This window comes from Chelonia mydas, chromosome 28 (assembly GCF_015237465.2).
Source record: "Chelonia mydas isolate rCheMyd1 chromosome 28, rCheMyd1.pri.v2, whole genome shotgun sequence".
NCBI lineage: Eukaryota > Metazoa > Chordata > Testudines > Cheloniidae > Chelonia > Chelonia mydas.
The window spans coordinates 7,573,828-7,596,648 of NC_051268.2; the positions used below are offsets into that span (position 1 = coordinate 7,573,828).

The 22,821-nt window shown below is 55.8% G+C and overlaps 4 protein-coding genes, 1 non-coding gene and 1 pseudogene across 7 annotated transcripts in view; 3 read left to right on the top strand and 3 right to left on the bottom strand.

Annotated features, from left to right (window-relative positions):
• The window catches only part of LOC102934530 (zinc finger protein OZF), a 1,287,564-nt gene that overhangs the window by 834,097 nt on the left and 430,646 nt on the right, over positions 1-22,821 (bottom strand).
• The window catches only part of LOC102930400 (zinc finger protein 501), a 1,110,025-nt gene that overhangs the window by 684,441 nt on the left and 402,763 nt on the right, over positions 1-22,821 (top strand). The gene's annotated exons all lie outside the window — the stretch shown is intronic.
• Positions 1-22,821, top strand: part of LOC102937091 (zinc finger protein 135) — a 426,373-nt gene that overhangs the window by 66,674 nt on the left and 336,878 nt on the right. The window lies entirely within an intron of this gene.
• Positions 985-13,569, top strand: LOC119564648 (zinc finger protein 19-like). Of its 2 annotated transcripts, XM_043537549.1 has the most exons (4): positions 985-1,077; positions 6,319-8,677; positions 11,193-11,306; positions 11,624-13,569. In XM_043537549.1, the coding sequence occupies exons 2-4, from the start codon at positions 8,644-8,646 to the stop codon at positions 12,196-12,198; spliced, it is 723 nt and encodes a 240-aa protein (XP_043393484.1). In that variant the 5' UTR covers positions 985-1,077; positions 6,319-8,643; the 3' UTR covers positions 12,199-13,569. The 2 variants fall into 2 exon arrangements, with proteins under 2 accessions (XP_043393484.1, XP_043393483.1); XM_043537548.1 differs by lacking the exon at positions 985-1,077 and having other exon boundaries at positions 7,701-8,677; positions 11,621-13,569.
• Positions 13,340-13,474, bottom strand: LOC114021862 (annotated as a pseudogene).
• On the bottom strand, positions 15,295-15,376 carry TRNAS-GCU. Its single transcript has one exon. It is a non-coding gene; the product is annotated as a tRNA-Ser (tRNA).

The window sequence follows — 22,821 nt, forward strand, 5'->3', positions numbered from 1 at the left end:
CCCCAGATACCCCCTCCCTGCCCCCTGAGCCAGCCCCCCACCTGCACCCAGCCCCCAGATACCCCCCTCCCTGCCCCCTGAGCCGCCCCTCACCCGCACCCAGCCCCCAGATACCCCCCTCCCTGCCCCCTGAGCCGCCCCTCACCCGCACCCAGCCCCCAGATACCCCCCTCCCTGCCCCCTGAGCCACCCCCCACCTGCACCCAGCCCCAGCTACCCCCTCCCTGCCCCCTGAGCTACCCCCCTCCCTGCCCCCTGAGCCAGCCCCCCACCTGCACCCAGCCCCCAGCTACCCCCTCCCTGCCCCCTGAGCCAGCCCCCCACCTGCACCCAGCCCCCAGCTACCCCCCTCCCTGCCCCCTGAGCCAGCCCCCCACCCACACCCAGCCCCAGCTACCCCCCTCCCTGCCCCCTGAGCCAGCCCCCCACCCACACCCAACCCCCTGAGCTGCCCCCTGAGCCAGCCCCCCACCCACACCCAGCCCCCCGAGCCACCCCCCTCCCTGCCCCCTGAGCCACCCCCCCCTGCACCCAGCCCCCCGAGCTACCCCCCTCCCTGCACCCTGAGCCAGCCCCCCAACCTCACCCAGCCCCCTGAGCTACCCCCCTCCCTGCCCCCTGAGCTACCCCCCCACCCGCACCCAGCCCCCAGCTACCCCCTCCCAGCCCCCAGATACCCCCCTCCCTGCCCCCTGAGTGGTTTTGCACGTTTTTGAGCTGAGCCCCCTCCTTTGAGTTACAATTTTTGGTTGACCCCCTCCCCTATTATCTGGAAGAAAAACCGAAGCGTTTAAGCTTAAGCAGCCCCTGGAATCACAATTAAAGTTAGCCCCCTCCCAAATCTGAAATCTGATGGGGGGGCAGGGGCCTGAGACGGGGTGTGTGACTATGGGGGGCTGGGGGGAGAGGGGATCTTGTGCTCTCTGGGCAAGGGGGGAGTCAGCAACCAGGACATGAGCTTGTGCGAGGAAGTGACTCATTTCCCCCCCCGGGAGCTCACCCTTCGCAGACCGGCCTGGGCCTGGCTGCTGAGACCCAGCGGAGAAAGCCCCTGCCCCGGTGCGCCCTGCCCTCGGCGTAGGTATTGGGGGGGCCCACAAGATGGGGTGGAGGGGCTGGCGCAGCTGAGAGCGGGGGGCTGCGGGGAGGGGGAGGCAGGGATCCGGAGACCAGAGATCGGACCCTGGGCACGTCCTGGAGCAATGTCCAAGCCCCTGCTGCTTCCCCACCCCGTCCGAGCTGGGGAGAGACTTCCCCCGGGCCCAGCCGGGGTGGGGAATTTCTCTGGCTAGGACGAGCCCCCCAGCTGATGGAGAGACCTTCGGGGAAAGTGCGGGAATTGGTGGCTCTCATCGACGCCTAGACGATCAGGGTTGGAAGGGAGGCATCTAGTCCAAGACCCCTGCTCAAAGCAGGACCAATCCCCAGCTAAATCATCCCAGCCAGAAGTGTTACGCAGGGGGCCGCAGAGCTGACAGCCCCTGGGAATCTGCTCCCGGCGCCTGCCTGCGTCTGCAGGGGCAATGGGAGCTGGGTTTCATGCTGGTGCCAGGATCTGCCCCAGAGGCAACATAGGGCATGTGTGTGTGGGGGGCTGGTGGGCAGACCCGTCCCTGCTGGGGTTTCCCCTCTGGGGGTCTGAAGGTGTCCGGGAGGGAAGGGGGGGTGCAAGAAGAAAGGGAGGGAAGAGACAGAGTGAAATGCGGTAGATTGAAACCGTCTCCACGGAGTCAGGAAATTGCAAGGAGAGGAGAAGAGAAGGGTTCCCAAAGCAGCAGGAAGGGGGGTGGTGATGAAATCACCTCTGAATTTGACAAGGAGGGGAATGGTTTTGCTGTTTCTCTCTCCAATATTGATAAAATTCTCCCCACGTCTTCCCCCATTTCTCTCTGTCGCATAGGGCTATAAAATGCACGTGGATCTCCCCCCCCGGCCCGGTTTTCTTTCTAATTATAAAACGTTAATATGAAACCTTTTGCATTTGGCCCCTTTCCTCAGATTATTGAATATTGACACAGAGTCCTTGGTAACGTCCCCCTCTCTTTCTCTTGGTAAAAGATTGATAATCCATTAGCTCACGTTTTACCTCCACTGATTGTCAATTATTGACATAAAATCCCTGACACTGTCCCAGTTTCCTCTCTCATTAGTGAAAATTGATCCGAAATTCCTTAGTTTCCACCTTTTCCTTTCGTTAGTAACCACTGATCCCAAACCGCAGGTTTTGCTATTTTCGGTGTAATGATCAAAGGTCAGATAAAATCTGCCCAGGTTTGGAGTTGTTCCCCCCCCTTGTCCTTTAATGACCACACTTTCCCCTTTCCGGAGGAAATTTGCCCCCCTGAGTCATTCTCCACAGGGGAGGTGGCAGGGGGCTGGATTCCCCAGTGATCGGCTTTGCCCTCTCGTTTATGTCCCCTTTTATCTCCATTTAAATGGTGGCTGATTAGAGTGACTTGTCCTATATTTAGTAGACCTCAAAACCAGAGGCCTCACCATATTTGGGGGATCAGTGTCTCCCAGCTGCTAACCGGACAGCTGGCTGGACCCTTTCCTTTCCCCCCCGATGGGGCAGGCTGAGGGGGTCACTCCCCTTGGGGCAGGGCGGCAGACCAAGTAACTACTTGTAAGTGAGAGCTGGACAGATTTCGGAGTTGCATTGTGTGACGGGGGTGTCACGTTCCCCAAAGCTCCAACTTCAGGGCTTCAGCCGGGCCCTGCAGGCGTGAAGAAGGGATTGCCTCCCTGCCCAAATAGATCTGGGCTTTTTGTCTCCTTCCTCCGAAGCATGGGAGACGGCCATGGCTGGAGACGGGACACGGGGTGGGGTGGGGTCGGGGCTCTGGGGTGGCACCAAACATTCCCTCTCGCGGGTGCTTGGCTGGCAGGTTCTTGCTCACGTGCCCAGGGTCCAACCGATTGCGGTGTGTGGGGTCTGGAGAGAATTTCCCCCCACATCAGACTGGCAGTGACCATGGGGGGGGTCTGCCCTTGCTCTGCCGCATGTGGGTCACTCTCCACGATTAACGGGGTGCATCTCACTCACTCATTTCCCTGCCGTGCCAGGGGCCATCAGCACCCCGCAGTCCCTCCTCACTTCTCCCTGCAGCGCAGAATAGTTTAGGCTCCTGTGGGCTGAGAGACTCTGGTCTCAGGTCAGTTGTTGGGTTTAGTGTGCGCTGCTGGGTGGGGATGGTGGCCTCTGATATACAGGAACCAAGGCCAGAAGACCAGGGGGTCCCTGCTGGCTTGAAACCCTATGACGAGAGGATCCCCAAACCCCGCGACCAGTGGTCCCCCCAGGAGAGGTTCCTTCGGTGTCTGATTTTAGAGGTTGGTATATTGTGCCCGTTGACCTGACCCGAAGATAATAAGGGTCTTGTCCCTGAGTCAGGCCACACAGAATTAAATACAGAGAGTTCAGCGTTTTGCAGGGGCCCTCGGGGTGGGTGGCTGAGGGCAAAACACAGCCTTAGAGATTCTTCTTAAAAGTAATAGAAAAGCCACCAAAGCTCCAAGCCACAAAGCCCAAAAGAAATAACAAGAGTTCTGGGGCTACCTGCGAGATCATCTTCGCAGACACGTCCCAGATTAGCCCCCACACCCCACACACCGCCCCCTTCGTGAGGGGCCTGGTGGTAAGAGGCCGAGAACCAGCCTCGGCTCTGGCATGCCAGAGGAGTCCGACCGTCCGGCTTCCCCAATGCTCTCGAGACTGATGGGGAATAACAGAGCGGGTGGGAAAGGCTTAGCCCCAAACGGGGCAAGAACGCACCCCCCCTTTGGAGCACGACTGCCAGAAACTCCTGAGAGTAGGGGGGCCACCGGTGCCCGGACTGCGGCCCCACCGGCTCTCCGCCCGCGGCTCGCCCTCAAGGCAGGAGGGGGCAGAGAGGAGCGTCCGGCGGGGGCCTCCGGGGAAGGAGGCCAAGCCGGGGTGGGAAAAGCTGCTTCCCCATGGTGGTTTGCCCCTGACAGGGTCTTTGCCCAATCCTGGATAGTCACGTCAGTGCCCAGCCTTCCTTGGACAAATCCAGTCGCCTCACCCCACAATGCCGGGGTGCCCCCGCTCTTCAGGCGAGCACGGTCACACCTGTTAATACCCAGGAGCTCGTTCTCGAAACCTGCGCCTTCTTGTCTGGACTGCTTTCTGGGGGTGACTTCCATGCGCCTGCCGCGTACTCTGGGGTCACTGGGAAGTCCCAACTTTTCTTTTCTTTTCTTTTCTTTTCTTTTCTTTTCTTTTCTTTCGGTAAACGTACCTAGTTCTGCAAAATCAGAAAGCGTATCCATGAGGCCATCTCTCTACGCCGAAGGCCACAAGCCGACTTTACCGCAGTTCCGCTAACTGGATTAAGCTGGTCACGCAGGGTGCAGGCCTGTGGGTTCCTTGCTGTACAGCCAGACATAATAGAGTGAGCCAAAGAAAAACAGAAGCCAAATATAACAAAACAAACAGCAAGCCAGTAAATAAAGGCAGGCTATAATAAAGCCAGCCAGCCAGTTATGCCTTCCCCCAGCACTGAGATGCAGCCACCTCTGGGGTGGGTCAGTGGCCATTATTGGTCAGGGACAGGGCTGGAAGTTTCTTAACTATTGTGGCTCCTCCGTGCCCTCCATCCTCCGGTGAAAGCATCGCCCAGGGCTCCCTCTGCCTGCGTGAATGGCTGGCAGGGGGTGCAGGTATCGAATCTGTGTCACAGATCTGGGACCTGCACCTGTGTTCCCCCTCCTGGCCCATGCTTAGGCTTCTGGCTCCTCGCAGTCACCTCTCTTGGGCAGAGACCTGCTGCTTTCTCCCTCCGGACCGGTGTGTTTCCTGGCCGCACAGCTCCCTGCCTATACAGTGATATTCCCAGCAAGCCAGACTACCCGAACAGGCCAGCGTGTGTACCCGGCTTTTTCTCCAGCTGCTGTGAACAGCATCACGGCCTGCAGTTATATGGTGCCACGCAAAGCTTTATGAGCAAACACTTATTCTTAAGGGGAAAACATTACAGAGAGAACATTTAAACAATAAAAGAACCTACAGGCCTGCTAAAAAGCTTACCAGAGCTCCTCTCCCCCCCAACACACCCAATGCTCCCCCAGGGCCTGGCAGGAGTCGGCCCTTCAAACCCCACCAAGGTTTCTGGTTACCAGCTGAGAACAGCCTTAGCTCATAACCAGAGCGGCCGCAAACAGTTCAGTCTTTTCTAGATTCAGCTGGGGCCTTTGATCTCGGCCGCATGGATCAGGTGATAAGCTGGCAGAGGCCCGCTCCTCTGGGAGTAGCTCCAAAACGGGGGTGGATTAGCACACGTGCCCATGGGGCCCATGCCCAGTGGCCCTGGCATGCTTCCCTTCCCCCTCCGTGTGGAACTGGCCCGAGCCCCCCTGAACCCCCGCTGCTCACCCTTCCCCCAAGGCTCTTTTGGGCAAAAGTTGGCATCTGTCCTGTTTGCCCAAATGCCTACTTTTGCCAAAAAAAAAAAAGTCAAGACATCCGGGGCCAAAATGGGGCATCTGGTCACCCTCCAGGGATTCGCACCACAAATGTTTTGGTAGCCACAGAATGCGGCCACCAATTCTTGCCTGGCAATTTTTCCTGAAAATCCTTAATTAACTTTAGAGGGGGGAAAAGAACCAAATAAATACGCACATGCCCATGTCCAAATCATAGCAATTTATTTGGGCTGGGTCTTTTTTGTAGACTCAATAATAAATAATAACACATAGTGGTCTCTATTCTTTACTGGACCTAAGCAGACGAGAAATGCCGATAAGGGGCTCTGTATGTTCTTGTCTTTTTTTGTTGTTTCTTTTGATTTTTTGGTTAAATTTTTTTTTTTTACTCTGGCTAGCTAGTCAGCCTGCGTCTGTGAAAAGTGAGATTCGTCCGTCGGTTAATATCACCTCTCACAGCAGCCGACTTGTTAGCTGGCTGGGAGGCCGTGAAAAATGATATTAAGCAACATACAAGTATCACTTTTCACAGCGGACTCACTCGGCCCTGGCAACCCCGGGGGCAAATTAAGCCTCGGATGAGGTGGTGGGTAGGGCGGGGCCAGGTCTGGGGAAATCCCCCCAAAGGACTCCTGCGGTTCTGCTCTCTTCTGCCCTTTGGGTCAGAGTCTGTGTCACTGGGAGAGTTTCAAAATCTCCCTCAGTTTCGTGCTGCTGGGAGGGGGCTGGGGCCGGGGAATAAAAACGGGACCAAGCGTTTTCTCAGCCTGGCCCCAGCTACAAGGTTTGTCTGCAGGGAAAAGCCCCTGGGGGGGAACTGTGCTGTGACGTGAACTCAACCCTGCTCTGACTGCCCCCCCTTTCCCCCCCCAGGCTGCCGAGCCCCGGCCATGCCTTGCTCCGGCTGGTCCCAGCCTCCCCGGGGACAGGGAGCGGAAACAGGGGCCATGGAGCCCGCTCAGGTAGGGATCCTGGTGGAGGGAGAGGAGCAGTAACTCCCCAGGAGGGAGAAACTTGTGGGGAGTTTGGTCTGGAGGTAGGAGAGGGCAGGAAACACCCAGGGTGGATAAAAGGAGGGGGCCAGGGTGTGACCCACCTGCAAGGGCTTGTTTCAGCCGGGCCCGTGATTCCAGGAACAGACCCATGAGGTTTGGGGGTGGAAGTTCCCAAATTTGTGCAACAGGAAACAACACAAACACCCCCCCCCCCCCCGCCGTTGGGAAAAATTACCAGCTCCCCAGTGCTGGAGCCGCCGGCCAGAGTGTAGAGGAGTCCCTGTGTATTTAACGCAGTTTTATTAACCAGGAGGTAAATAGCACGTAACCGGGTAAAACCCCATAGTCAGGGTCACTGCTGCCCACGCCCACGAATAATAATACCCACGAATGTCTCCAGTCACGTGTCCTGACGCAGCAAATGCAAAATGCAAGAGTCCCGTGGGCCGGCGGACTCCCGAGGAGCCTTGACGGCCAGTGACTACGGTTAGCAACTTGGCTGACAGCTCGAGCGACTCACGCAGGGGAGCACGTGGCAAGTCTGTCCACAGATTTAATAGGCGGCAGGTAGTAAAACCCCCAAACCCTTGAAGACACAGCTCAGGGAGCTGGAGGGCTAACTCAGGCTGGCTGGGAGGAAGGGGGGAGTTTCCCCAGAAAAGCTGTACAACCCGGTAGGGTTGCCAGGTGTCCTGTTTTCAACCCGAACGTCTGGTCGAAAAGAGAGCCAGGCGGCTCTGCCTGGGCCGTTAGTCGGGTTGGTGGGGCTGGCAGGCTCCCTACCTGGCTCTGCGCAGCTCCCCGGAAGCGGTGACATGTCCCTGTGGCTCTGAGGGGCAGAGGTGGCCAGGGAGGCTTCACGCACTGACCCCGCCCTGTGTGCTGGCTCCGCAGTTCCCATTGGCCGGGAACCGCCTGTGGGTGGAGGCAGTGCGCACTGTGCAGAGCCACCTGGCTGCGCCTCCGCCTAGGAACCAAGGGAGCCCCCTGAGGTAAGTGCCACCCAGAGCCCGCTCCCCTGTGCCCCAGCATGGAGCCCCCTCCCACACCCTAACTCCTTCTTGGAGCCCGCATCCCCTCCTGCACCCCAACCCCCTGCCCGAGCTCAGAACCCCCTCCCACACCCAAACCTCCTCCTGGAGCCTGCACCCCATACCCCCTCCCGCACCCCAACCCCAACCCCAGCCCTGAGCTCCTCCCGCACCCAAACCCCCTCCCGGAGCCTGCCAGGACTCTGGGGGAGCCTCCTCTCTGGGAGCAGCCTGTCTTCAGGGCAAGAAGCTCACCCGACTTCCACCTTCCTGGGTCTGACCTTGGAGCATTCAGCCTCCCCTGCCCCGCCGTGTGCTTCCCCCCGCGAGTCTGGCCAGGCGGGGTGCTGGGGAAGCCAGGGGGTCCTGCCCCCCAACTCCGCAATCAGACGGGACTCTCAGCCAGCCGGGAAAACAGAAGGTTTATTAGACGTAGAACAGAGCTTGTTAGCACAGAAATCAGTGACTTTCAGCCAAGTCCATCTTGGGAGTCCTGGCCCAGATGCCCTGGACTCCCCCTCTTCCAGTCCCCCCACGCAGACTGCCCGCTTCCAGCGACCCGACCTCCGACACCCCCCTCATGCCGCTCCTCCATCTCTTTGTCTCACCTCCCGGGGCAAAAGGTGTCACCTGGTCACATCCCTGTCCTGGGGCTCAGGTTACGAAGGGCACCGGCCATCACCTACATGCAGACAGCTGGGCAAACTCACCACCGGCCCCGAGGGCCTCAGCAAAACCCACACACCCAATTCCCACCGCCGACGTCCTGGGGCAGTACACAAGGGAAACTGAGGAACGCAGAGCATTAGCATAGGACAGTAAGACTCTCATGCAACATAACCAGGTGAATAAACCCCCACTTTGTCACATCCTGTTTCCCTCTCTCTGCTAGGAGGGGTGAGGATCTCTCTCTTTCTCCCCTCACCCGATGCCTCCTGGCTGCTCTGAGCAAGCTGGGGGTGGGACTCTGCTGACTGTGAACCTCCCAGAGTTTGCATTGAGTTGGCCCTGTTCCCCGGTGACTAGTGGGGTTGTCACTGGGGCAGCAGGTCCTGAGTGAGGGGCTATTGCTCTTTCAGGGGCCGGTGACCTTCGAGGAGGTGGCTGTGTATTTTACGAAGGAAGAGTGGGCTCTGCTGGACCCCGCTCAGAGAGCCCTCTACAGAGACGTCATGCAGGAGACCTATGAGACTGTGGCCTCGCTCGGTAAGGGTTCCCGTCCCCGCGGTTCTTGGAAGGCGGAAATGAAGAGTTAAGGTTCACGTCACCCCCACAATGTAACCTTAACTCTGCCCTGTCTCAGCATCGCCCCAACATGCCAGGGACACACACCCCAGCCCTGTGCCCTGCCCTGCACTGGGAACAGAGCCCAGGAGCCGAGTAGCACAAAGTCTCACGCCCGTGGGGAACGGAAGCTGCCTTCGCTCTGACACGGAGCCTGTTCCACACGCACCACCAGAGACGTGCAAACTGTTCCCCTCCCTTCACCTTCCCTCTGAGCCATTCCTTCACCACCCCTCCCCGAGCCCTGGAGACCCCTCGCTTGCGTCCCACCAGACGGCTGAGCGGGCCCGAGGTGGGACCGCCTGCGGGCAGCCGTGACCGGAGGCAGGGTGGCTCCGTAGCTATCAATGGTCCGTGTCTGTGCCGATGCCTTACTCCCTAATACCAGGTACCCAGGTCTTTACCGAACCCTTACCTACCCCAACGGGGGCGGTCCGAAGAGAAAGGCCCTATCGGCCCAGCACAGGGCCCTCTCTTTGAATCCCTCCGCTGGCTCTCTGAGGCCCTGGCACGGCAAAGAAGCTGCTCATTTCACAGCCTGTCCTCTCTTGTTCTGACTCCCGCCTCCGAACAGCCCGTGACGCCAGCCTCCATCACCCCCTCGTTCCCTTTTCGAACAGTTCCCTTCCTGCCTTCTCCCACGTTGCTCCTTGTGCTTTGGGGGGAGCTGCCCGTGCACATCCAGAGACGGCCTCGGTCTCCTCCTTCCCATCCCTCCTTCACACTCTTCTTCTCCACGATGCCCACAAAAACATAACAATGGCTAGACTAGTGGCGTGCCAAGACCACGGCCCGTCATGGTGACCAACAGTCGTCCCGGTGTTTCCTTGCACTCCCTCGTCTCTCCGTACCCACCTGTCCCTCGTCTCGTTCTCAGATGGTCAGCCTTTGCGGGCAGGGATCTGTGTTTGTAAAATGTCCGGCACCCTGGGGCCCTGATCCACAGCTGGGACTACAAGGAGCTACCGTCAGAGAAGTTGATAGTCAGTAATAATGGGAGGAGACTGGGCCTGGGCGGCCTGGCAGAGGGAGGTTTGGGTCATGAGTTGGCAGGGCTGTGGGTAACGGGAAGGAAGGAAGGAACACAAGGAGTCTCAGGAGGTGGGAGGGCGGAGATTGGTAGGAAGAAGGCGACCTGGTATCATAGCTACACGTCTGTCTCCTTCCAGGTCTTTCCGGGCACTGTCACTTAACAAGGGACCACCCCGGTGTGTCTCAGCGTGAGCCATTTGCCTTCCCTTTCTGCTAGTTTTCCTAAACCGAATTATTCACACAATTAATGTGCTAATATCCAGGTCAACACACAGCATTCATCAACATTACGGCGCAGCTCCAGCTCTGTCTCGGTGGGGGGTTGGGGAAATTGGACCAAGGGAGACCTGGGAAGTTTGTGGCGGGGGTCAGTGGGACATAGGTTTGGGGGATGTGGAGCTATGGGGGATCCCAGACCATAAACCCAGAATCCCTGCCCAGGCCATATTGATAGAGAGCCTGCAGCCCCTTCTTACGACAGTCCAGGTTCACTTTGGTGTACGTACTTTTTTCAAATGTTATATTCTCTTCTCCTCGCTCTACGGCTCGGGGCCTCCCCCTACCACACACACACATCTCTTCCCTGCACCCTGTGACCCAGCCACCTTTGCTGAAACCTCCTGTTCCTCGCAAAGACCATACGCTCCATCCCTGCCACACACGTGTGCTTTCTAGTGATGTCCTCGGTTGGTAGGGAAACTTCTGGGGACTGAAAGGGTCTCACTTCACCCACTCTCCATCTGCAGCAGCCACAGTCCGTCTTCCCGGCAGGTTCCTGGCATCTCTGAGTCGGTCCCTCCTGAAGCCGCAGGGCCTGATTCTTCTTTCTCGCTTTCTCCTTTCCAGAGGCATCAGGGTCTGTTGCTCCTAAAACATAGAATCTAATTCACTGGAGTTATCCACACACCGGGGGATGTTCATATACTCCCTTCCATTACCCCTGACTTACTAGAGTCCCTATTTCCTCAAAATGAGCTTTCCTGACGTACAATATCTCTGACTTACGGCATTCTGGGGCCTCTGCGCTCCCTCTTCTTCCTCACTGTGATGAATCCCACCAGCCAATGCTCCCCTCTTCCAGCTCTCCTAATCTCTGGTCCTCTCTCTGTCAGAAAAAAGCATTTCTCGGGGGGACCTCCCCACAGTCTGGAGTCATCACTGCCTGGGACATGGAATTAGCTTTGCTGTGTTTTAGGAGTTGGATGAGTGTCTGGCCCTGTGTGGTCACAGGAGAGATGGGGATGCTTAAATCCCCCAAAGGCAGAGTGTCCAGCACCTTTGTGCAACGTGGGAGCTGGGCCTGGTTTTTTACTGCCTTAAAATGGCCTGGGGTTAAAACAATATTTTTTCTCGCAAGTGTCCCATGAATTCACCTGATGTCCCTGGTTTTTTTTCCCCCGAGCAGGGTTTTCAGTTTCCAAACCTGATGTGATCTCCCAGCTGGAACAAGGGGAAGAGCCCTGGGTCCTAGATATCCAGGACTCAGAAAACCAAAGGATCCTGAGAGGTGCCTGCCCAGGTGAGGAACAATTAAACCATCTGCGATTCCCGACAAAGACCTTGTGGTCTCGCTCAGTTCAGGATTGTCCCCAGCATGTGTCATATCCTCGGGGCAGATATCGCTCATGGCTTCCTGCCCATCCTGACTGACACCTGGCAGTAGCTCCCTCCCTGTCCTCCTGAGTGTTTGGATAGGACGTGGGAGCAGAATTGATCCCTTTTCTCTCCCCTATGGGGGAAAGTTTGGGGAATTCAGTTCCTGATTGTTTCCGTCTCCCCAACACTTACATGGGTTGTCCATTCCTGTTCCTGAGGTTTCTCTCTCTATCCCAGCAGGCGGTGGGAGGGTGAGTGAGAACGGGGAGCGAACTCTTCAGCAGACGGACGTGGAGCAAGTGAAACCACACAGGATGGTATTGCAACGAGCCAAAGGGCGTGTGTCCAGACGTCTTGAGCAAGGAAAATCTCGTGAGCGTCAGCACAGGCCAGCGAGGCAGCGGCCAGGGGAGAAAGCGGGTAAATCCGTTAATTGTCGGGCAACTCACAAAGACCTCAAGGGAACCACAGGCCAGCACAGAATCCTCACCGGAGAGAGAAAAAACACCGGCGCTGAGGGTGGGAAAAACTTCCGTGGACGTTCGACCCTTATTAGGCATCAGAAAATCCGCACCCGGGAGCGACCCTATCAGTGCCGTGCGTGCGGGAAAACCTTCACGCGGCGCCCACACCTCATTAGACATAAAATAATCCACACGCGGAAGAGGCCCTCCGACGGCTGTGAGCGCAAGAGAAGCTTCAGCCAGAACTCCAACGTTATTAGTCACATACTGGTCCCAGTATATACCCCAGTGCTGGTCCCCGTGCTGGTCCCCGTCCTGGTCCCAGTCAGACCCCTCTACTGGTCCTGGTAAGACCCCCATACTGGTAACAGTTAGACCCCAATACTGGTCCCAGCAAGATGCCCATACTGGTCCCAGTACTGCTCCCAGTACGTACTGTGACACAGTAGGAATGTTCTTAATGTTTTCTCAGACTACTGTGTGCGTGCCTCAGTTTCCCCTATGCGTCACTCAAGTGTTTGGGTGGCGGGGTAAGAGTGTATGATCATGGCAGCGACCCCTAGAGGGCAGGAGCGACTGGCAGCCTGGGACAGAGACCGGCCAACGCTCTGTAGCCTGGCAGCTGATGGCCAGGCCACCTCCTCTGCAAGACGCAGGAGAACCGGGTGGGTGGGGATGGGGCAGGGCAAGCCCCTGCGCCCCAACTCCATTTCCCTGGCAGGAGCACTGGGGGATGGAAAGAGGGGGGACTGCAGGCAGAAGGGGTGGGGAAAGGCCCCCACTTGCTCTGGCCCAGGGCCCCACAAACCCCGAATTCTCCTCTGGGAAGAATAAGCTACAAGCGGCCTGGGACGGGCCCTTTAAGGTCGTCAAACAGCTAAATGAGGAGAACGAGGGAGTAAACCGGTCCAGCCGGGCTCACAGCCTCTGCGTGCGCCACGTCCCCATGGGGGAGCCGTACTGGGACAGAGAGAAGGGCTGTCTGGCCATGGGGTGGCCTCTTTAAGAAGTGCAGCCAGGACTATTTGGGCGGCGCTTTACTGTGTACACGGACCACTTGCCTCTGATGTGGTTGCACCAGATGAAAGGGGCCAGTGCCAAGCTGCTGAGATGGAGTCCGGTCCTCCGGGATTACGAGAGGGAGGTGGTCCATGTTAAGGGGAGGGCCAATGTTCTAGCTGATGCTTTGTCAGAGAGACGGGGGGGGCCTGACCTTCCCCAGGTCACCGGTTAAGTGACCCCACTCAGTTTGGTCTCAAAGGCGGGGAGAGATATGACAAAGTGGGAATGTTCTGAATGTTTTCTCTGACTACTGTGTATGTGTGCCTCAGTTTCCCCTATGTATTTGGGTGGCGGGGTAAGAGTGTGTGATCATTGCAGCGACCCCTAGAGGGCAGGGTGTGACTGGCTGCCTGGGACAGAGACCGGCCAATGCTCTATAGCCTGGCAACTGGTGGCCAGGCCCCAACCTCTGCAAGAATCAGCCAGTGGTGTTAATTATGCAGTCGAGTTTCCTGCATTTGGGGAAATCGCAGGGGTCAGCACAGCCGCTGTGCAATGGATGAACCTCACCCTGGGAAAACCACCTTGATGATCCTAGGTTTCAGCGTAGCAGCCATGTTAGTCTGTATCCGCAAAAAGAACAGGAGGACTTGTGGCACCTTAGAGCCTAACCAATTTATTTGAGCATAAGCTTTCGTGGGCTAAAACCCACTTCATCAGATGCATTCAGTGGAAAATACAGTCTGAAGATTTGATATACACAGAGAACATGAAACAATGGGTGTTGCCATACCCTCTCTAATGAGAGTGATCAGTTAAGGTGAGCTATTACAGACCTAAAAGTGGCAATTCTTCAACAAAAAAAACTTCAAAACCAGACTCCAACGAGAAACTGCTGAACTGGAATTAATTTGCAAACTGGACACCATTGATTTAGGCTTGAATAAAGCCTGGTAGTGGATGGGTCATTACACAAAGTAAAACTATTTCCCCCTGTTTATTTTCCCCCCTACTGTTACTCACACCTTCTTGTCAACTGTTGGAAATGGGCCCTCCTGATTATCACTATAAAAGGTTTTTTCTTTCTCCTGCTGATCACTCTCGTTAAGAGACCACCATTGTTAAGAGACCCCCATTGTTTCATGTTCTCTGTGTGTATATATATAATCTTCCTACTTGTATTTTCCACTGCATGCATCTGATGAAGTGGGTTTTAGCCCACGAAAGCTTATGCTCAAATTCATGTGTTAGTCTCTAAGGTGCCACAAGTCCTCCCCGTTCTTTTTTCTTCATGATCATAGTATCTCCCCTGCCAGGTGTTAATGCAGAGCAGGTGACCTGCCGACCCGGGAAACAGACAAAGGAAGGAGGAGGGGCAACAGCGTGGCTGAGGCCAGGCAGCTGGAACTGGTTCAGTCTGGGGTTTGGGGACTCGGGGGGCAGGGCTGGGGCTCTGCACCCCCTGCCCGCCAAGGTGGACTTTGCTGAAAGTTCCTGATTTCTTTGCTGGCAAGATCTGTCCTATGCTGTGTTCCCGTCGACTAATACACCTTCTGTTTTGCAATGCTGGCTGAGAGTCAGGTCTGACTGTGAAGTGGGGGTGCAGGGCCTCCCCGGCTGTCCCTTCCTGGTGGACTCGCAGTGTGGAGCTTACGGGGTGAACAGGGGTGGGCTGATGATTGCTCCAAGGTCAAACCCAGGAGAAGCCAAGGCCGAGCAGGCTCCTTGCCCCGGTGACAGCGTGGCCGGAGGGGAAGTCACGGTGCACCAGACAGAGAAGTTCCCGAGCACGTAAACCTGTAACTCCGTGACACAGACCCCAGCCCTGGTCCCAGAAAGACGCACATACTAGTCCCGGGGCCGGTCCCAGAACATACCCCAGAAACCGTCCCAATAAGGCATGCATGCTGGTCCCAGTACAGGGACCAGTTCTGCCGTATGCACTGGGACCTGTGCCGGACCGGTATGGGGGGGGTCATACTGGGACCAGTACGGGTGTCTCACTGACCTAAACGCGCTGAAGGGAACCAACTGCTTCAACTCCTTACCCCCCACAACCTGGACCCCCAAACCAGGATGCTTTTCAGCCTCAACCCAGGGCCTTCCTATTCCCAGTGCCCCTCAGTCCCAACCCACAGCCCCCCTCCTCTGCAAACTGCCCCTCAGACCCAACCCACAGCACTGGGGCATTTTAATAATTGGGGGAGGTCCCAGGTGTTGGGGGGAGATTATGAGGATGTTACCTTTTGAGATAAAAACTAAGAAATACAGAATTCTTTTAGAAATCTCATATTTTGATGGGTTTTTCTTAGAGCAGGGATCCAGCAGGCCAGTCTGACACCTTGGGAAGGTTTTCATGTGCGGGAAGCAACATGGGTTGGTCTGTAACTGCACCGAAGGGGGAAGAGGGCTGCTTGTAAAGGAAGAGAGAAGGCGAACTGCATCCGATGAGGGTGGGATTCGAACCCACGCGTGCAGAGCACAGTGGATTAGCAGTCCATCGCCTTAACCGCTCGGCCACCTCATCTGAGCTGCCAAGGCTGGGACAGGAGGAGAAATCGAAGGCCAGCAGAGGTCGGGACAATAAGGTGTTTTTAAATATTAAGCGGGCGCAGGGTCTGAATGAGCTCCCACCTCACATCTGGTGAGGAGCTGGGGGAAAAGACGTCAGGAACAAACCATGTTTGCACAGACCCGCAGCTACGCAGCACGGTGGAGCTGCTTTGCCAAAATAGCCAGTTTTGTCTGGCGCTGGGTTACAAATCACTGAGATGTCGTTATCCTTATTGCATGAGTAAAGGGCGGCAGAGATTCCTTACCCTGCCCTGATGGAGGGGCTGGGGGGTGAGGTTCTGTCTTTTACTGGACTGCAGACAACGGATTGAGGGGGTCGCCCGAAACTGAGCCTGACTCGCTGAACAGGGGGAGAGGGATGCTAAATGCCAGGGAAAAGGTGGGGGGATGACAGGTGTTTCTGTTTGCTGAGGTGGCTTGTGCCTGAAGATATGCTCTGACCTTTCCCTGTTCAGTGTTTGAAGGCAAAGCTGATTACCCTCCAGGGAGAGCTGTTGTTTCTGTTCAGTGATTAGCAGAGCGGAATTACTGATACGCGCCTCTCGGGGTTCTGTCCCAGACCTGGCGTCAGGACAGGGGTGCGAGGAAAGCCCAGGCAGCGGCTGTACTGGCAGCGAGGTTCCCGGCTGCCCAGTGCGATCGCGAAGAGCTGAAATCACTGAACACCGGGGTTAAGCAGGGGACCCTCAGAGCACGGCAGGTCTGCACAGCAACCCCAGAGACTTCTGAGGTGGGAGGTGAAGCCCTGCGAACACACCTCTGAACGCTGGGTCTGCACGGACCAAGGACAGCCAATTGCCAGTGGGGTGCCATGGAGGGACAGGGGTGAGGTGTGTTAAATGGGCGTTTGTTTGTCAGACTTTCCCAATGCCAGGTGGGAAACTGAGGCAAAGGACACTGCCCAATGCCCTGTGGGGTGGGGTTTTTGCCTACGGTTGCAAGCTTTTGAAAGTGACTGTCGCATTTTCCCAAACTAATGCGTCGTTCCCTTTCCCGTTTATGAAAAGGTCTCTTTTGTTATACACTGACCAAGACCTTGTCAACGCTCCCGGGTACGTCAGTATAAGTGACTTCGCTCTGGGGTGGGAATGAGCCACACTCTGAGTAATGGAAGTTACAATTTAGGAATTAGCATTTACTTTTGTTAGAAGAAGAGCAGGGGGACCAGAGGCGGATTGAGTAAACGGGCTTCTTTATTGCGCTTCTTGTTCCCCTCGACCCAGTTGTCGAGCAAGCCCTGAGTTAATTACATGACACTTTTTTAGTGAAGTTAATATGTAAATATCTACATTCACTACAACACTCCCCAAACCCTTATTGAGTGATATGAATGCCCGTATAATGAATATTCATAGCTATAAGCCGAATATGATTCTATGAGCCCCTGTTAGGGGGAGGGATAGCTCGGTGGTTTGAGCTAAACCCAGGGTTGTGAGTTCAATCCTTGAGGGGGCCATTTAGGGATCTGGGGCAAAAATTGGGGATCGGTCCTGCTTTGAGCAGGGGGGTTGGACTAGATGACCTCCTGAGGTCCCTTCCAACCCTGGTCTTCTATGTTTACGGCATTAAGCATATCGTACAGACATTTTTGAAGACACATGTCTTTGCAGTAACTGCAGCCACAGATTCCCTTGATCAGCCGTTCACAGGGATGGGGCCATGACCCCGAGCTGGTTTATGCAGCTGGGAAAGGAAGGGAGGGGGAGATAACACTTCTTCACACGAAGGGTTTCCTTTAGACCACCACATTGCTTTTGCAGCTGCATCGCTTATCTATCCTCAACAAGCTGCAGGAGCGGGCAAGGGGTGACACCCTACCTGCCCTCCTCTATTAACCCGTACGTAGGCCAACAGCTCTCACACAAATTTTAAGTTAAGCTACTTTACAGCTGTCACTAAAAATACAATTTGAAAATATGCGACCTTCATCTGCAGGGTGTCCACAGTTTTGTAAAAAGAACAGGAGGACTTGTGGCCCCTTAGAGACGAATCAATTTATCTGAGCATCAGCTTTCGGGGGCTACAGCCCACTTCCCCGGATGCAACAAGTTTTGTGTTTAGGTAATTTTCTTTAACCGGCACTGCTAAGGTGAGTACAAGCTAAAGTTACAGTCTAGAAGGATACGGTTATTGGTACCGTTTTAAATAATGAATGACAAAGCACAACACGGTAATCACGATAATTACTCCAGCCAGGACAGGTTGGGCATTTTAGCCCTCACCCCTCAAAGAATTAAATTTAAGCATAAGAGAGAAATAAAATGATGAAACGCACAGACCGGTCGAAAAACGAAAATAACGGCCCTGCAATCCTTCGCGCACTTCGAAAGACTAAAATTACAGAGAATGTAGGTGCCCGGAGCGCTTCGACCAGAACTAGCCAGGAGTGATAACACCTCCGCCACCCCCACCACCACTAATACACCTGTGTGTTGGGGGGAGAGTGTGTGTGTGTGTGTCTGTGTGAGAGAGAGAGACATAATGTGTTAGGGGAGTGTGAGAGAGACAGAGTGTGCATGTTTGTGTGTGTGTGTGTGTGAGAGAGAGAGACAGAATGTGTGTTGGGGGAGTGTGCGACTGTGTGTGTGTGTGTGTGAAAGAGAGAGAGAGAGTGGGGGGAGAGAGAATGTGTGTTGGGGACAGTGTGTGTCTATGAGAGAGAGAGTATGTGTGTGAGACAGAGTGAGAGTGTGTATTAGGGAGTGTGAGAGAGACAGAGTTTGTGTGTGTGAGAGAGTGTGTGTGTGTGGGGGGAGACAGTGGGTGTACTGGGGGAGTGTGAGAGAGTGTGTGGGGGGGAGAGACAGAGTGTGCTGGGGGAGTGTGAGACACAGTGGGTGTGTGTATCTGTGTGTGTGTGGGGGGGTGTGAGTGTGGGGGTGTGTGTATGTGTGTGGGTGTGTGCTGGGGGAGTGTGAGACACAGTGGGGGTGTGTATCTGTGTGTGGGGGGGTGTGGGGGGGTGGATGTGGGTGTGTGTGTGTAGGAGGGGTGTGTGCTGGGGGAGTGTGAGACACAGTGGGGGTGTGTATCTGTGTGTGGGGGGTGTGGGGGGGTGGATGTGGGTGTGTGTGTGTAGGAGGGGTGTGTGCTGGGGGAGTGTGAGACACAGTGGGTGTGTGTGTATGTGTATGTGTGTGGGGGTGTGTATGTGTGTGTGGGGGTGTGGGCTGTGTGTGTATGTGTGTGGGTGTGGGTGTGTGGGTGGGGGTGTGTGTGCTGAGGGAGTGTGAGACACAGCGGGTGTGTGTGTGGGGGTGTGTGCACTGGGGGAGTGTGTGTGTGGGTGTGTGTGTGGGGGGTGTGTGGGGGGGTGTGCCCTGGGGGTGTGTGTGTGTGGGGGGGTGTGCGCTGGGGGTGTGTGGGTGTGTGGGTGTGTGGGGGGGTGTGTGTATGTGGGGGTGTGTGTGGGGGTGTGCGCTGGGGGTGTGTGGGGGTGTGTGTGTGTGTGGGGTGTGTGTGTGTATGTGGGTGTGTGTGGGGGGGTGTGCGCTGGGGGGTGTCACGCAAAGCGCGCTGTCTCTGGAAGCTCTGCACTCCCCTGTCCCAGCCCGGCCCCGTCCAGCCCCAGCCCCCAGCAGCCCCCCATTCCCGACCCCCACGGAGCAGCGCAGACTCCTGCCCCCCCGACCCCCGGCTCAGCGGAAACCCGGGCCCACAGGTGGGGGGTGGGGACCCCCCGACACAGGCTCTGCAGACAGGAGGCTCCTGGGTCCAGCTTGGCCAGGGGCAGCTCCAGGCCTGGGGGGGGCGAGGGGGCAGGAGCAGGGGCAGCTGCAGGGGGGAGGGGGCAGGAGCAGGGGCAGCTGCAGCTATCTTCCCCCCCCCGGACCCAGCTCTGACCCCACGGCCACCCGCCTCCTGGTCTGGCCCTGCTCTCTGCCGCAACCCCCCCACAGAGCCCAGACCAACCCCACGTCCCAGCTGGGTCCCGGCAGCTTCCCTGGCTGGCTCCCCTCAGGGCCTGTGCAAAAGCAGCCCCCTAATTTCTGCCGCGCTCGTGCAGGGGTGAGTGTCCCGGCCTGCCCCGTAGGGCCCCCCCCCGAGCCAGGTCCCCGCGCTGCAAATTATTCCAGCGTCCGGGAGGGAAACCTCCGGCTCTGGCGGTCTTTGCTCTCCCTGGGACACGTCTGTCCCTGCTCGGGGCCTGCCAACGTCTGGGTGTTGTCTCTGCTCTTCAGGGTGGGGAGTTTGCCCCCTTACGACAGGGGAAGGGCAGAGAGAAGAGGGGTTTTCGCTCTCTTTCTTGCCTCTCCATTTCCTTTCCTTCCAGGGTCCCCCCGGGCATTGCAGGTCGTGCAGTGACCCCCTCCCTCCACCCAGGACCCTGGAGCCTTTGCAGCAAAAGGATCCCATGAGATCAGCAGCGAACAAGGGACTTTTCCACCGCCCAGGAGACCCCAGCCGGGGACTAAAGGCAGCTCTGGGCTTTGCCTCTCTCCCTTCCTGGGAATCAAGGTCACATCTTTACAAAGAGCTAAAGAAGCCTCAGCCCCGCCCTCCCCGGGTCTGAATTAATGTCCCATTTCCAACTATGTCCTCAAAACAAACAAACGGTTTGAGCATTGGCCTGCTCAACCCAGGGTTGTGAGTTCAATCCTTGAGGGGGCCACTTAGGGATGTGGGGCAAAAATTGGGGATTGGTCCTGCTTTGAGCAGGGGGTTGGACTAGATGACCTCCTGAGGTCCCTTCCCACCCTGCTATTCTATGATATCTATGATAAATGTTTCTAACCCAGGTGAGTGGAGTTAATTCAGTTCTCAGCCTGAGTCCTTCACCCTCTTTCCTTAGGGCATTGCACCACCATGTGGGTGTTTCATTTCCCTCCCCAGTTTCACACAGAGACACAATTTCCCTTGCACAGATCCCTGAACAGCAAAACCTCCCTGTGTCTCTTGTCCGAGCCCGGGCATTCAACTCCATTGAACCCTTCCCTCCTGCAACGGCACTGGGCAGACAGAGGGGATGCGGCCAGCTGCATCCCTGGCGGCGAGACCTTCGCTCTCCTCTTTCTTCATGCTGCTGCTGTTACTCTGTGATATGTCAAGGGTGGAACAAAAGGCCTCCAACCCCTGAAAAAGCTCAGTGCCCCGGAGAAACCCTGACCCCTGCCATTGGAATCACTGACGTGCTGGCGAGATAGGATGGGGAAAGGGGCTGTCTGAATGGCCAAGGGGGGGATGAATCTACAGCCATGGCATGAACCACAGACACACGCTCCTCACGCTCCAGCCAGGAGGGAGACCGGCAGGAATGCCTGCTGGTCAGCCCCGGACCCCCTCGCACACCCGCCCAGGCGTGAGGGTGCCGGGGAAGCTGGTCTGAGCAAAGAACGGGCAAGGAGCATGCGGTGAGAACAGAGCCACGCGTCGGGCGGCCTGCAGTTTTACTGCCTGAGCAGCCCTCAGGCCAACCCGCGCCGGGCCGGGCCTGACTTGGGCTGTCTACACTTAAAACACCACAGCACGTCCCAGTCGCCACTCACTGCGGGGACGGGAGGGTGATCCTGTCCCTCTAGTTAATTCACTTCCCCGTGGGGTTACCAGAGGAATTCTTCCATCCACCTAGCGCTGTCTACACCAGGGCTTAGGTCAGTTTAACTACCTTGCTCAGGGGTGTGGATTTTTCACAGCCCGCAAGAGACACAGCTTTGCCAGTGTGAGTTCCCGGTGGAGACCAGCCCTTAGATCTGTCTCTTTCAGTGTGTGCAGGGAACTGTGAGAGTAAAACATCGACGCACACATACAGAGCCTGAATTCCCCAGGTTTAATCTTCCAGAAAGTCACAAAATTCAGTTCATTCTTGCATAGGGAGGGAAAATAAAGATAATGCTATTTTTGTGATTGATTAAATGAAGTTTAGAGATTAGTTATTTCCATTAAAATTAATTACTGATTCCTTGAAACAACACCCTAGCATTAAATAAGAACAGAGACAAACCTTGTCACTAAAGGCGAATTTCCCAAACGATCTGCAAAATATTATTAATTTCTAATCCACCCCTTAGGAGATCTGGGCATCTCCAGTTTAACCGCTCTGCCTCCACCTTCCCAGGAGAAATGCCGTTCTTGGACATTCCCAGGCTCGGAAATCTGTGAAATTCAGACCATGAGCAGCAAACCTGGCTCCCCGCACCAGGAGGGATTTGGGAGTTTTGTTCCTTTCGCTTCGTCCTTTCCAATAACACAGAGAAATGTTTATGAACTGTAGGGCTGTCAAAGGATTACAAAAATTAATTGTGATTAATCTCAAGATTAAAAAAATCATCACGATCACATTTTAAATCGCACTGTTAGGCAATGTCACCAGAAAGTGAGACCAGGGGTTCGCATGGCAGTGTCGTAGCCGGCATTGCAAGGTATTTACGTGCCAGATACGCTAAACATTCATAGGCCCCTTCGTGCTTCGGCCACCATTCCACTGTACGCTTTGGATTTTGTGCTGCAGTTGAAATCAATATATTTGAAAATGTAGAAAAACATCCAAAAATATTTATAACCAAGTTACCTTGCTATTCGGTTATTGTTTAAAAGTGTGGTTAAAACTCTGATTCATCGTGATTCATTTTTTAATTGAGTTAATTTGTTTGTTCTGAGTTAATCGCTTGAGTTAACTGAGATTAATTGACAGCCCTAATAAAAAGCCAAGCCCTACCCTCCTCAGCCAGCCAACAAACAGGGGCGGGGGGTGGAAATGTTCCAGGCAGCAGAGACGGCGGAAAAAAATGAAACGACAGAAAGCCTTCACTGCAAGTTCATAGCCCCTTAGCCCAAGCCTGGTGAGCCAGAGTCAGGTGAAACATGCCAGATGCGGTGACGTTTTATTGCAGTGTAGACGTATCCAAGCATCATGTCTACACTGCGATGAGAGCACCCAGGGCATCTGTCTCAAAGCCCGGGGCAGCTGGCTCAGGCTTCTGGGGCTGCAGGGCTATAAATTTACAGTGGAGACACACGGGCTTGAACCCAGCCTCTGAGGGGTTAGGGTCTCCGAGCCCAGGCTCTAGCCTGAGCCCAAATATCTACCCTGCCGTTTTTAGCCCCACAGCCTGAGCGCCAGGAGCCCAAGCCAGATGAGCCAGGCCGCAGGGCTCTTCTCATAGTACAGATGCACTCTCGGGGTGTGTCTCCGATGCAGTGTCAGCCCAGGGTGAGCAGAACGCGAGTTAGCAGCCTCTAGATTTGCTAATTTCCACCTTGAGTATCTGCAATATCTTGCCTCAGAATTGTTGAAACTGGGTCCCAAACCGGGGGATCCCCCGTCTGCACTGCACGAGGTCCCATTATTTCACCAGACGGCGAAATCAGAACAGAGACCAATTTTGTCAGTAAAAGCTAATCTCCGAAACGACCCTCCAAACGGTGTGCATTCCCACCCCCACCGGGGCTCTGTGTGTG